Genomic DNA, 14135 nt, shown 5'->3' on the forward strand with positions numbered 1-14135 from the left:
GCTGAAAATGTGTTGCTGGAAAAGCGCAGCAGGTCAGGCAGCATCCAGGGAACAGGAGAATCGACGTTTCGGGCATAAGCCCGAAGAATTCCTGAAGAAGGGCTTATGCCCGAAACATCGATTCTCCTGTTCCCTGGATGCTGCCTGACCTGCTGCACTTTTGCAGCAACACATTTTCAGATCAGTGACGATAGTTCTCTTAATTTTAAATTACTATTGGAGAGGGACAAAACTGGTTCACAGGTTCAAGTTCTAAATTGGGGGAAAGGTGAATTTTGATGGAATTAGACAGGAGCTTGCAGAGATTGATTGGAGTAGTTTGTTTGCAGGCAAAGGGACATTTGACAAGTAGAAGGCCTTTAAAAGCTAGCTAGAATTAACGGTTTTTATGTTCATGAGAGGGTGAAGGACAAAGTTGGCAGGGGGAGGGAACCCTGAATGACAGGAGAAAATGAGGCTTTGACCAGAAAAAAATGGGTCCAGTACAGGCAGTTGGTATTAAGGAAATCCCTGGAGGTATATAGGGGATATAGGAGTTTACTGAAGAAGAAAATCAGGAGGGTAAAAAGGGGACACAAGATAGCTTTGACTGAGAAGATTAGGGGGTGAATCCAATGAGATTCCTTAAATATATTAAAAGGAAAAGAATTAGTAAGAGTGAATAGAATCAAGGACCAAAGTGGGCCTGTATGTATGGAACCACAGGAGATGGGCGAGGTCTTCAATGAATAGTTCTCCTCTGTGTTTACCATGGAGAAAGACATGAAAACTTGGGAATTTGGGGAAGTTAGTGGTGATATCTTGGGGAGAGCTCGTATCACTGTAGAGGACGTGTTGTACATATTAGAATGCATGAAGGATCTCTTGGTCCTGACCAGATATATCCAAGAACCTTGCAAGAGGCTAGAGAAGAAATTATGGGGCCCCTGGCTGATATAATGATGAGGTCTTGGAAGACTTACGTAGAGGATAGCGAATATTGTGCCGTTATTCAAGAAGGGCTGCAAAAAATCCCACTATAGACCAGTAAGCCCAACATCTGTGGTCGGTTCGTTATTTGAAAAGATTCTGAGGGATAAGATGTACATGCATTTGTAAAGACAGGGTTTGATTAGGAGTAGTCAGCATGGGAGATCATGCCTCACAAATTTGTTAGCTTTTTTTTGATGACGTGACCAGGAAGGTTGACGAGAACAGGGCAATAGACATAGTCTATATGAATTTGAGTAAGGCCTTTGATAAGTTTTGACATGGTAGGGTGCCCTGTATGGTTAGATCACATGGAATCCAGAGAGAGCTGGCAAACTGTATACACAGTTGGCTTAATGGTAGGGAGCAGAGGGTTATAGTGAGAGGAAGCTTGTTGGACAGGAGGCCTGTGACTCATGGTATGCCTCGAGTCAGTGCTGGGCCCCTAGCAATCTATATCAATGACTTGGATGAGAATGTACAAGGCATGATTTAGTAAAGTTGCAGATAACACTAAAATAGGCAGTATCATAGTGAGGAAGGTTATCAGAAATTGCAGCAGGATTTTCATCAGCTGGAGAAGTGGACTGAGAAATGGCATATGGAGTTTAATATAGACAAGTGTGAGATCTTGCATTTTGGAAAGTCAAATCAAGGTAGGAGCTTCATGGTGAATGGTAGGGTTTAAAGGAATGTAGTGGAACAGAGGGACCTAGGAGTTCAGGTTCACAGTTCTCTAAAAGTGGAGTCATAGGTAGACAAGGCAGTGAAGAAGGCTTTTGGCACAGTGGCCTTCATAGTCAGGGCATGGAATATAGAAGCTGGGGAGTTATGTTGCAGTTATACAGGACATTGGTGAGGCCGCATTGTGGAGTATTGTGTTCAGTTTAAATTCCAGAAAATATAGATATAATTGACTCAGCCTCAACATTTGCTTACACTTCCTGATTTATATTTAATTAGTCTTTTACTGAAACAAGTCTGTTTAATATATTAATTAATTCACTGTGGAATTACAATTGAAGTAAATTAAAATGATGAGCGAATATGTGTGAAACCAAAATAACCAGCCTCCAAAGGTTATTTTTCAAATCAGTGTGATACAAAAAAATTAAAATTGATATTGCTATTGCTACCATTTCAATTTGTTTCAGGTTTTCCAATGCACTGAACTCTCCCACTGCCAGTATCACCCAGAACAAGTGATGTATCCTTCGATAAACAATCAGTTGACCACTCCAGGAATTGGGTACTATCCTTGCTGTAAGCAGAAGGTCCTACGGTTTGATCCTCTTCAAACAAATACTGTAAGTATGAAAGTAGACAAAAAGTTAGATATACACTATTAATGCAATACTAGAAATATATTAAGCCGGAGATGTTCACAACCCAGAAGGAGGTTAGATTGCCTGTGTTGACAGCTGTAGTTCTAGTCTCCTTGTATTTAAACCTGTTTTCAATTTGTACTCCATTCTGTTTCTGCATGAAATTGGTCTGTGGCAGTTCCATGAGTCACTATCTGCAACCTATTTGGACCTGTTTCCATGGAGAGAGAGTCTCATTTATTTAATTGTAATGTTGGTCTGAACAGGGCCTGTACTGCTAGCTGTCTGAGCACTCAACAAGGGCCAAGCAGCATAAGAACGTAGCAATTGCTGCAGCTAGCTTGGCTCATTTTAAGGGTATTCTGTTTCTCTTAAAAGAGAACTGCATTTACTGAGCTGGGCTGCTGCTGGATGCTATTTCTGCAGTTCTGAGAAAGAAAAATGGAACGCTTGGGAAGAGAGAGGGCTTCCAGGTATATGAATGTGTTGCTAAAATCCTTAGACATCAAAATGGATTTGAGGAGGACACTATGGTTGTTTCTGCAGGATAAAGAGCTCTCGAGGACCACCCTCTGAAGGGGTTGGAACAGGTGGCCAGCTAGCTCCATTCTCAGTCTGGGGCCAAGAGTTTGTCATTCCACAAGATGCCTAACAACATTAATGGTCAAGGTCAGCGTGTACGTCTCCACTTGACATCTCCTCTCACCACACCACCAGCATCTAAAGGTGATCAATACCCAACACCTATATCACTCACCCTTTAGCAGTCCTTGACACTCAGAACTCATGTTGAACATCCAGATACTTCATTTCACCCTTACACATTTCAATAAAGCCAGTATCAAATCAGCTATCACTGCTTCCATCCACCTCCAGCTATTCAATTGTGATAGCCATATCACCTGAATACAGTGCATCACAATTATTGACCTTCTGCCCTCTCTTGCAGGTGGCACAAAAAGAAAGAGAGCAAAGCAGAACCAGTGGGAGCCAAGAATGTTTCCACCTCCTGAGATCTATGGAGGTAATGGTTTTCTGCATTATTGGTCTGGCTATGACAAACCCCATGGCATCTGATTTTGTTGAGAACATTCAGGATGGCAGTACCACTGTTGAACTCTCAGCTCACCCTCATCCTACTATCTGGTATGATGAGTAAGCTGCAGGTGGTGTGACCATGGACCTTTGCCTCTCGCCTCACCCAACCTTTCTTTTCTGAATTCCTGCTTTCAAGCATTCAGTAGCTGCCACCTTTCAGCCACACCAGCACTCCCTGGAGAAGAGAGAGCAACAGCATGCACAGCAGTTATGAAGAGGTTTCATCACTTGACCTGACGCAGATAGCGTTACAGTTGACAATGGAGGAATGCATCTTTTCACTAGTCCAACTACATAATGAGTCATAATATAAAATAAAAAATCTTTTTCTACTTATCAAGATGAACAATTAAATATTTTATGTAGCATTTTAAACAACAGGATCCATCAACCAGGTTTCTTAAACACACCAAAAGGATTATTATCAAAACCAATTACTACAACATACACAGTGGTCATAAATATCACACACACACACACACACACACACACACAGTCTCTCTTCAAGAAAAGAGAAAATACTGATTTCTCTGAGAGATTTGGCTTTCTGAAAAATATCACTAGCCAGTGGGTTAAGCTTGAAGGATGAAACATAGAATATTGCTAGGCAGATGTGGGTACTGCAGATGCAGGAAATTAGACTCAAGATTAGAGTGGTGCTGGAAAAGCATAGCAGGTCAGGTAGCATCCGAAGAGCAGGAAAATTGACGTTTCGGGCAAAAGCCCTTCATTAGGAATGTCTATTGCTCTGACTGGTGTGTTCTAGTCAGTAAATATGGGCAGGAAATGCAAACACATTTCTACAAACATATTTTCAAAAGAATAAATAGGTTTCACTGTGAACTCTGATTTTGTTCTCAGAAATGAGAGATCACCTAGCAAATCATTCTTAATAAGCTCCCCTTCAATTCTGCTTTTTCTCAGCAGGCCTCCATCCAGTTTAGCTAGATTAAAGAAAAGCACACCTCCAAGCCTATTATTGTTCCAAATGAACCACAATAGGAGTCTACAGTGAAGCATACATTTATCACCAGTTGCATCATTTACGGAAGTCTTGTTTTTAAAAAAAGGTTCCAGTGTTCACAGGGAAATTTCAATGACTTGTTTCAAAGAAACCACCGCAGGCATTTTCACAAAATCTGAAATAAATCCCTCAAAATTTAATCCTCCAAGAAATATCAAACATGAAATGTCTTCATAATAGTAGCTACAAGCTCAGACACTGGTAGCACTTAGAGTCAAGCGTAGAATTGGGGTCAGCAGATATTTTCTAGTCAGTAGGCTGTATATCTGGGGGAAAAAACTAGTATATGTGGCAAAATGTGGCGCCAGAAAAGCACAGCCAGTCAGGCAGTATCTGAGGAGTAGGAGAGTTGACGTTTTGAGTATAAGCTCTTCACCAGAAATGTGAGGGGGAGCCCATGGGGGCTGAGAGATAAATGGGAGGGGGATGGGACTGAAACTGAGGGCAAGGTAGCTCGGAACACAATAGGTAGATGGAGTGTAGGGGTGATGGTGATAGGTCAGAGCGGATATGTGGGAAGGAAATGGACAGGTAGGACAGTTCAAGAGGGCAGTGCCCAATTGGAGGGTTGGACCTGGGTTAAGATGGGGGGAGGGAAGATGAGCAAACTAGTGAAATCGACATTGATTTATGGTTAGAGGGTCCCAAGGTGAAAGATGAGGCGTTCTTCCTCTTGTTGTCAGGTGGCTAGGATTTGGCACTGGAGGGCGCCCAGGAATTGCATGTCTTTGGTTGAGTGGGAGGGGGAGTTGAAGTGGTTGGCCACAGGGTGGTGGGGTTGTTCAGTGCATGCGTACTAGAGATGTTCTCTGAAATGTTCTGTGACTTGGCATCCTGTCTCCCCAATGTAGAGGAGATCACATCAAGTGCAGCAGACACAGTAGATGAGGTGTTTGGATGTGCAAGAAAATCTCCGCCAAATGTGGAAGGATCCTTTGGGGCCTTCAATGGAGGTGAAGGGAGAGGTGTGGGCACAGGTTTTACACATCTTGGGGTGGCAAGGGAAGATGCTGGGAGAGGAGGGTGGGTTGGTGGGGAGGCGTGGACCTAACGATGGAGTTGCAGAGGAATGGTCTCTGCCGAATGCTGAAAGGCATGGAGAGGCAAACATATCTCTGGTGGTGGGGTCTGACTGTCGGTGGCGGAAATGGCAGAAGATGATGTGTTGTCTCTGGAGTTTGGTGGGGTGGAAAGTGAGGAGCAGGGGGTTTCTACTCTTGTTGTGGTTGGATCGGTGGGGTTCAAGGGTGGAGGTGCAAGAAGTGGAGGAGATGCACTGAAGAACATTGTTGATCATGTGGGAGGGGAAATTGCAGTCCTTGAAGTAGAAGGCCATCTGGGATGTTATGGAGTTGAATTGACCCTCCTGGGAGCAGATGTGGCAGAGACGGATGAATTGGTAGTAAGGGATGGCATTTTTACAGGAGGTAGGTGGGAGGAGGTGTAGTCCAGGTAGCTGTGGGAGCCGGGTTTGAAGTAGATGTCCATGTTGAGTCAATCGCAAGAAATGGAGATGGAGAGGTCCAGGAATGGGAGGGAGGTGTCCAAGATGGTCCAGGTGAACTTGAGGTCAGGGTGGAAGATGTTTGTGAAGTTGACAAACTGTTCAACCTCCTCGTGGGAGCACAAGGTGGCGTGATTACAGTCATCAATGTGGCGGAGGAAAAGGTGGGGAATGGTGCCAGCATAACTGCGGAAGATGGACTGTTCCACATACCCAACGAAGAGGCAGGCATAGCTGGGGCCCATGAGGGTGCCCATGGCTACTCCTTTGGTGTGAAGGAAGTGGGAGGATTCGAAGGAGAAATTGTTGAGGGTGAGGACCACTTCAGGCAATCGGATGAGTGTGTTCGTGGTGGAAGTGTACAGATTGGGTAAGTGGGAGAGGAAGAAACCAAGTGCTTAGAGGCCTTCGTTATGGCGAATGCCGCGATATTGACTGCCTCAACCTGTCCACTCGTCTCCAATCCCTCTGCTCCAACCTCAACCTCACCATTAACCAGCTGACAAGGGGGAGCACAGTGGTAGTTTGGCACACTGACCTGTACACTGCTGAAGCTAGGCGCCAACCCATGGACACCTCCTGCCCCCTCGGCCACAACCTCACTTCCCCTCACTAAGCTATCATCTCCCAGACCATCCACAACACCTTCCACTCCACCCTCCACTCCGAACTGTCACCATCAGCCCCCACCTTCATCTATCTACCTATCACATTCTTAACTACCTTTCCCTAGATCTAACCCCATCACATTTATCTCTTAGCCCCCTTGCCCTCTCCCCATTTCTGACAGAGAGCTTATGCTTGAAACATGAACTCTCCTGTTCCTCAGATGCTGCTTTACTGTCTGTGCTTTTCCAGCCTCTCAATTTTGACTCTAATCTCTAGCATCTGCAGTCCTCACTTTCTCCAAGTATATGTGGCAGCTTTACATTACTTACAGTGTGGAAACAGGCCCTTCGGCCCAACAAGTCCACACCGACCCGCCGAAGCGCAACCCACCCAGACCCATTCCCCTACATTTACCCCTTAACCTAACACTACGGGCAATTTAGCATGGCCAATTCACCTAACCTGTACATTTTTGGACTGTAGGAGGAAACCGGAGCACCCGGAGGAAACCCACGCAGACAGAGGTGCAGAAAAGTTCTGCTGCAGGAAACTCCAAAATGTACTAGGACTGGTTGAGGGACAGTGCTGATAAGGGTATATCCCAAGAAACTGCAAGGATTAGTTAGGCTACCAGTCAGCCCCCAGACCAGGCTGCAAAAGTCCTCTGCCCTTCCTGTATTTGGATGATGGGATGGTAAGTAGCAAGTGAAATTCACACCAAATAGGATCAAAGTAATGATCTGCAACAAAACAATCTCACTACCCCCCCCTAACATACAATGGCAGTAGCATTGCGGATTTCCTCCAGGACCGGCATCCTATGGCTCACCATTGACCAGCTACGTCAATAGTGTGAAAAGAGTCAAAGGCTGGAAATTCTATGGTAAGTAACTCAATTCCCAAGTTCCCAAACTCTGTCCTCTGGCTGAGTACAATATTTTCAATAGAAATATGGGAAGAGCAACAAACAATGACCTTGCCAGTAATACTCCTGATCAAAAACAAAACTAATGGAAAAGACATCTGCAGTACTTGAGTTTACAATGGCAGAAATTATTCTACATTGTCTTACCTGCATTCTTGGTGCTTGGATCTTTATTAAGGTTAGTGCTGAGTATCTTGCAGTTGTATTTCAGTAAGTGATGAGTGAATATATTGAATGGACCCACAGAATCTAAGTTTGCAAATAAAGTCTCTAGTCTACTAAGAGAGCTGAGTGATATCAAGCCAGAGTCAATTTTGATTCTTCAAATGCAATCAGAATGCCCACACTAATGCTTTTTCCAGTATGGAAAGCTGTATTCAGATTATGTTGCTGATCTCTTTACATGATTTTTATTTGTCCGAAGTCAATCAGAACTGTTGGTAATTTTAAGGTGCTGTTGATTAAATCTTCCCTTATACCTGCCAACTATATCTGCAAAGTGGCTGGAAGTGTAAATGATAATGGTGCAGGGAAACTAGGCACCACGGTTCTTAGTGAACAATAAACGTGTATATCCTTAACCAATCAGAGTTTAGGGTTATGAAATAAGCAGTGGAAAAACTAAAAGGAAAGTAAAAGGTCAAGCTGTTGAATTCAGGGGCAAATCAGACACCAAAAGAGGGGAGAAAAGATTGAATGAGAGAAAGATTGAATGAATAAGGAACAGCAAAATAAAATTAAATACACAAGTTATTTTTAAAGCCTGTTTAAATACCTGGAAGCTGAAACTTCAGACTAATCATCAAATCATGGAATAGTTACAGGACGGAATGAGGCCTTTCAACCCATCGTGTCTTTTCTGGCCCTTTGCAGGAACAAGTGTGTAATACAGTCGGTTCTGTTATATGTAACGTGGTAGTTCCGTTCTCATGCAATTCCATGTATACGAAAATCGCGTAGTAGCAGCACCATTTAAACTAATGGTGCCAGACTCGCATTATAAGCAGTACCCATTTTAAAAGTTGGTGGTTTAGAAACTGTATCCCAATTCGTCAATCGCACTATAGCGAATTTGCATTAACGAAACAAGCGTTACAGCAGAACGACCAGTGTTTAAAATGTGTGATTCTCTGGCATCACACCAAGCCCAAGGTTGGAAAATTATGTCATATGCTTCTGCAATATCTAGGTCCAGTACTTGATGAGTTGTTGGAGAATGCATTGATGCTGATATTGGCTGCTCTGCAACACTTTGAAGTTTGCATCACATATGAACAGGATAGTTAAAAAGATGTTTGGCAAGCTTGCCTTCATTGCTTAGTCCTTTGAGTACAGGTATAGGGAATTGGGAAGTCATGTTGAGGTTGTACAGGTCGTTGGTGAGGCATCTAAGCTGGAGAAGGTTCAGAAGAGATTTACCAGGATGTTGTGAGGTATGGAAGGTTTCAGTTATAAAGAAAGACTGGATATGTTGGGACTTTATTCACTGGAGCATAGGAGGTTGAAAGGCAATCTTGTAGAGGTTTATAAAATAATGAGAAGTATAGACAGAGTTAATGATCGTTGCCTTTACCCTAAGATGAGGATTTCAAGACTAGCAGGCATGTTTTCAAGGTGAAAGGAGAAAGATTTAAAAAAAAAAGATATGTGGGGCAAATTTTTTTAGAGGGTGGTTCGCATGTGGAATGAACTTCCTGAGCAAGTGGTGGATGTGGGTACAATTACAACATTTAAAAGACATTTGGATAAGTACATGAATAAGACAGGTTTGGAGCAAAGCAACTCGTTTCACAAGACACAAAAATATACATTCAAGAGCAAAAATCCAATGAATAATTTATACCAAATGCTATTATAGAAATATTGGGCCATATTTTGTTAAAATAATTGAAAAGTTAGTGGCTACACTGTTATTAACACATAAATTGTGTAAGATCTCAGGTGAGAAACAGATACACCATGGAAAACCAAGATTGAAAAATTGTAGGCAGGTGTGACTAGTTTAGTTTGGGATTATGTTCGGCATGGACTCATTGAACCTGGTCTGTTTCCGTGCTCTATGACATTATAATTTAATTTTCCACATGACCTCAGTTGTTGAAGATGGGAATTCTGAGAACTGCCAGTCAATCTGATTGGATAGCAGTTCTGTAGTCCCAGCAGCACCAGAAATTGTGGTCAACAGGAATGGGACAGCAAGCCGTTTCCGAAGACTGATTTCCAGCGTCAAGGAACAAGTAACTATGGGGATCTCTGGGACCTGAGGCCTGTGTGTGGACAAAAATAGGGATGTTATTAAAAAGGCCAAGAAGCAGGGAGCACCCATGAGAACAAACCAAATAAAGTAGCACCATATGCTAAAAGGAGGCCATTGATAGAGGTACTGTTCCCCCTTTTCTGCCTGAAGCCTGAGAAAGGTCACTGTCTGGTCCTTTGAGTAATGTACCTTGAATAAGTCATCCATGTCACTAAATAAAATGCCAATTATCAAGCACAACCTACCAAGAACAGTGCAGCAATAACAGAAGGGATGGCGAATGAAAGTGGGAGGGAATTAAATAAAAATGGGCTTCTGAGGAGGGAGTCACTTTTTATATCCAGAAGTGCTATGACACATAACTGTTTTATTGTTCCCTATCATCGAATCACCCACACTTCCTGGTCAAAGATATTTTCCAAATCAACCTGTTCAGAGACGTTATTATAAACTACTGGAGCAGGTGAGATTTGAGCCTGGTCTGTCTGACTCACAGATAGGGGTACTACTGTTGCAACACTTTCTGGCCTTTTTCCCTGCTGCTAGATCCTGCCATCTTTTTGTGGGAAAGATTAAGGTTGTGTGTGAAACAGATTTTAAGTGGTCATTAACTGACCAATTAGAGCAAGGAAAGGTGAGTTGGTCTAGGCTTTCCCTTGATTAGATTAGATTAGATTATTTTACAGTGTGGAAACAGGCCCTTCGGCCCAACAAGTCCACACCGCCCCGCCGAAGCGCAACCCACCCATACCCCTACATTTACCCCTTACCTAACACTACGGGCAATTTAGCATGGCCAATTCACCTGACCTGCACATCTTTGGACTGTGGGAGGAAACCGGAGCACCCGGAGGAAACCCACGCAGACACGGGGAGAATGTGCAAACTCCATACGTCCACATTAAATGGTGAGGAGTTTGGGCGCTGCTGGAAAGACTATTTGAGGAATTTAATGGTCATTGTTTCCCCACCCACCAGCAAGCTTACCAGTGATCCCTTAAGTAACTCCATGAAGGACGATATCCTGTCACTAAGTCACCCTTTATATACAATTCAAGTGTAAATTACACTGACCTAGCTAGATGAGCCAGTTCCTGGAGTGAACAGAGCCCCAACACTCCTGTGTCAGCTAGGACTCCCTGATTGGGACTATTAACTTGGTCCAATCAAGGGACTGATACTCTACCTAGCTGACTTTTCTCTAATCACTACAGTCCCTTGTGAAATTGTGCACAAAATCTATCCATTGTCAGCAAAGTAACTTCTCAGTAAGACGACTAGGGCCCATTTCTGTAGCCTGTAACAACTAAACTGCCCAAGCTTCATGTTGGGCAAAATTCAGAACAGGTCACATGACTGTTACATTCTTCTATTTTACTATTTTAATCCAAAATTCAATTTGTGAATTTAATTTTTGTGACTGTATCAATGGTGATATTAACAGCAAGATGTCTTGCAATGCTAAAAGGAGATCAATGAAGCTAAAACTAGTTTTTCAATCTTGGCTTTTAATTGTGTGACTATTTGTTTCTCACCTGAGGTCTTGCACAATTTATGTGCTAATACCAGTGTGGCCACTAACCTTGCAATAATTTTAACAAAACATGGCCCAATATTTCTATAATAATATTTTGTATACATTTTTCACTATTTTTGGTGTTGAATGTATATTCTTGTATCTTGTCAAACTAATTGGAATATTGTGTGCAATTCTGGTCTCCCTGTTATAGGAAGGATGTTGTCGAACTTGAAAGGGTTCAGAAACGATTGACAAGGATGTTGTCACAGTTGGAGAGTTTGAGCTATAGGTAGGGGCTGAATTGACTGGGAAAAGGGGCTGTTTTCCCTGGATTGCCAGAGGCTGAGGGGTGACCTTCTAGAGATTTATAAAATCATGAGGGGCATGGATAGTGTAAATAGACGATGTCTTTTCCCTGGGTCGGGCAAGTCCAAAACTAGAGGGCATAGGTTGAGGGTGAGAGGTGAAAAATTTAAAAGGGACATAAGGGGCAACTTTTTCAGCAAAGGGTGGTGCGTGTATGGAGTAAGCTGCTGGAGGAAATGGTGGAGGGTGGTACAATTACAATATTTAAAAGACATCTAGATGGGTACATGAATATGCAGTTTTTGTGTCTAACCATAGTTCTGTATCCTTCTGTGATATATCTAAATACTCAAAATTGCTGTTTGTTAAATAAACAAACATTTTCTCAATACTTTCATTCTCTGGAGTCAGACTTGCTCTTTCACTTTGAAATGATTCCATGCACTTTTTAGTCTTTCACTTTATTAGATGCTTTCAGAAGTTCTACTTCTAATATTAAGGCAGTTATTAATATTTTCTTGTTTCCCTTCTGATCTCTCTCTTTTCATCTCCCTGTTAACATTTTCATGAACTGAAAAAAGCAACTATAAAGTTGGTACCAATAGCATTCATTTTTATTTTAATCTCTATTTATCCATTGTATATTAAACCTCTATAAATCAATGCCCTCCTTTTAACCTTATTTTATACATTTCTTTCTTGAAGGTAGCTTACTGATCTGATCTTTCAACCTTTTTGCTAACTTTTCTTCCTAATTAATTTGGACCAAATCTATTCTCATCTTGATGAACTTTTCTTTCCCTGCCCATTATTTTTTTTTCTTCTTTCTTATCCTAACCATGTTGTGTTCACTGTTTCCCAACATTTTCTAATATTTACAGATCAGTTATTTACCCATCAATATTTCTCAGAACAATGCTTTGCTTCATACTGGTCAATGAAACACTTTTGGATGCATTCTTTAAAAGTGGAATATGCTATGACTACATGTATGACTTTTATTCCATCATGTATTTGGTTAGTTAAAATTGCGTAATGTTGCTTTTTTTTTTCTGGCATATCCTTCTGTTTTACTCTTCAAAACAGCTTGATGGCCTGTAATGCTCACCTGGAATATATTATGTCTTCATTGCATCTATTATAACACAACCCTCTGGATATTCCTCTGTGATCACGCCGTGCTCGATTGTTCAGTAATCCTGCCACCCACCCTTTTGTGTCCTTCCTAATCCTCAGAAGGTGTTATAACCGTGCATATTAAGTTTCCAGAATTGTTCAAACTTATTTCTGTCTATGTTTTAGCTGTTATGTTACATCAATTTGCAACAAATAATATTCTAGCTGTCCAATTTAACTGTGAGTGCTTTATGAATTCATTTATATCCCTTTAATCATGACTCCATTATTTTTGACATTGATCCTTATTCTTTTTCCCAGTTTTCTCATTTTTCAGATCGTCTTACCTCTTCCGCAATGTTTTTGTCTCACTACCTTTTATCTTATGATATTTTGTCATTGTTTATTTCTGCTATACATTCTGATAGCTTTGTTAATTTCTCTCCTGCCCCTTACCAAGTCATTCCTCAACTCTTAATACATTACATTTAATTGATTCAATCACTTCTCAAGGATACTATGTATAGGCAAAATTAGTGATGTTCGGATCCCATGAACAAATTGTCAAAACCTGCCATTTACTATACTTTAGGTAACTCATACACAATGTTGATGCAGCAACTAATAGTTCTATCCATATTTCTACTTTAAAAAGAAGCTTGGTAATTACTTTTATGTTTTAATTGACGGCACATAATTCACCAGTTTACCTAGCACGGCACAGTCCTTGTGAACTGCCTGTGAGTTTACTACTTCCAGTAAAACAAACGTTTGGGATTATGACGAGATTTGCATCTCTTGTATCGGTTACTGTCACCACACTTAATTATTTCTGGAGACTAAATTTCCAAAAGGGCAATCAGTAATAATTCATCAGGAGCTTGACAGGAGACTACTATGTTCGTATACATAAGATAGTCAAATGTATTTCATTTTATTACTTTACCCATGGCAGAAACATGGGCAACTGTTTGCAGCAGTAGGCATATTTTCAACAAACATTGCTGATCATTGAACAAAATGATAGTATGCTGGGGCAAATTGCTTAAAAGAGCAATATACTCTCGGATGTTTTCACATCATTCTGCATAAAGTAAATATTTATGAAAGGAGCTTGAATTTTTGAAAGTCAGAATGGTAAGGCATACCATAATTTATTTAACAAACTGTCCTATGTTTTGTTTTTTCCAGGGTTGTAAAGTGCAGGATCATGTTGTCAAGTTACCCAGTCAGCTTCAAAATGGTAAACTTACTTCAGGATCAGTCAGCCAAGTGTACTATGATGTCCTTCAGCACAAAGACGTTGTCTGTGTGCCATTCAGTAAAACAGAGGAGAGGTAACTTATAAAAAACGTAATCTCCAATTTGTACACTTAAACTTGGCATTTTTGTTTTATTTTTATACATTTTTAAAGTAATGAATTTTTGAATGCTGGTTCTTGTTTTGAAAAATTGGTTTTGAGGAAGAAGGAACAGGGGAGGT

The 14135-nt window shown here is 41.4% G+C and overlaps 1 protein-coding gene across 8 annotated transcripts in view; it reads left to right on the forward strand.

Moving 5' to 3' along the window:
* sanbr (SANT and BTB domain regulator of CSR) overlaps positions 1-14135 on the forward strand; it is a 162386-nt gene that overhangs the window by 71902 nt on the left and 76349 nt on the right. For all 8 annotated transcript variants that reach the window (XR_006312544.1, XM_043696068.1, XM_043696066.1 and 5 more), the window contains 2 exons: positions 2124-2276; positions 13844-13989. Coding sequence is in view for 7 of the 8 variants with exons in the window: in XM_043696068.1 (XP_043552003.1) it covers positions 2124-2276; positions 13844-13989 (299 nt within the window). In the remaining variant the exon portion in view is untranslated. The remainder of the gene's footprint in view (positions 1-2123; positions 2277-13843; positions 13990-14135) is intronic.

Source organism: Chiloscyllium plagiosum, chromosome 9 (genome assembly GCF_004010195.1).
Source record: "Chiloscyllium plagiosum isolate BGI_BamShark_2017 chromosome 9, ASM401019v2, whole genome shotgun sequence".
NCBI lineage: Eukaryota > Metazoa > Chordata > Chondrichthyes > Orectolobiformes > Hemiscylliidae > Chiloscyllium > Chiloscyllium plagiosum.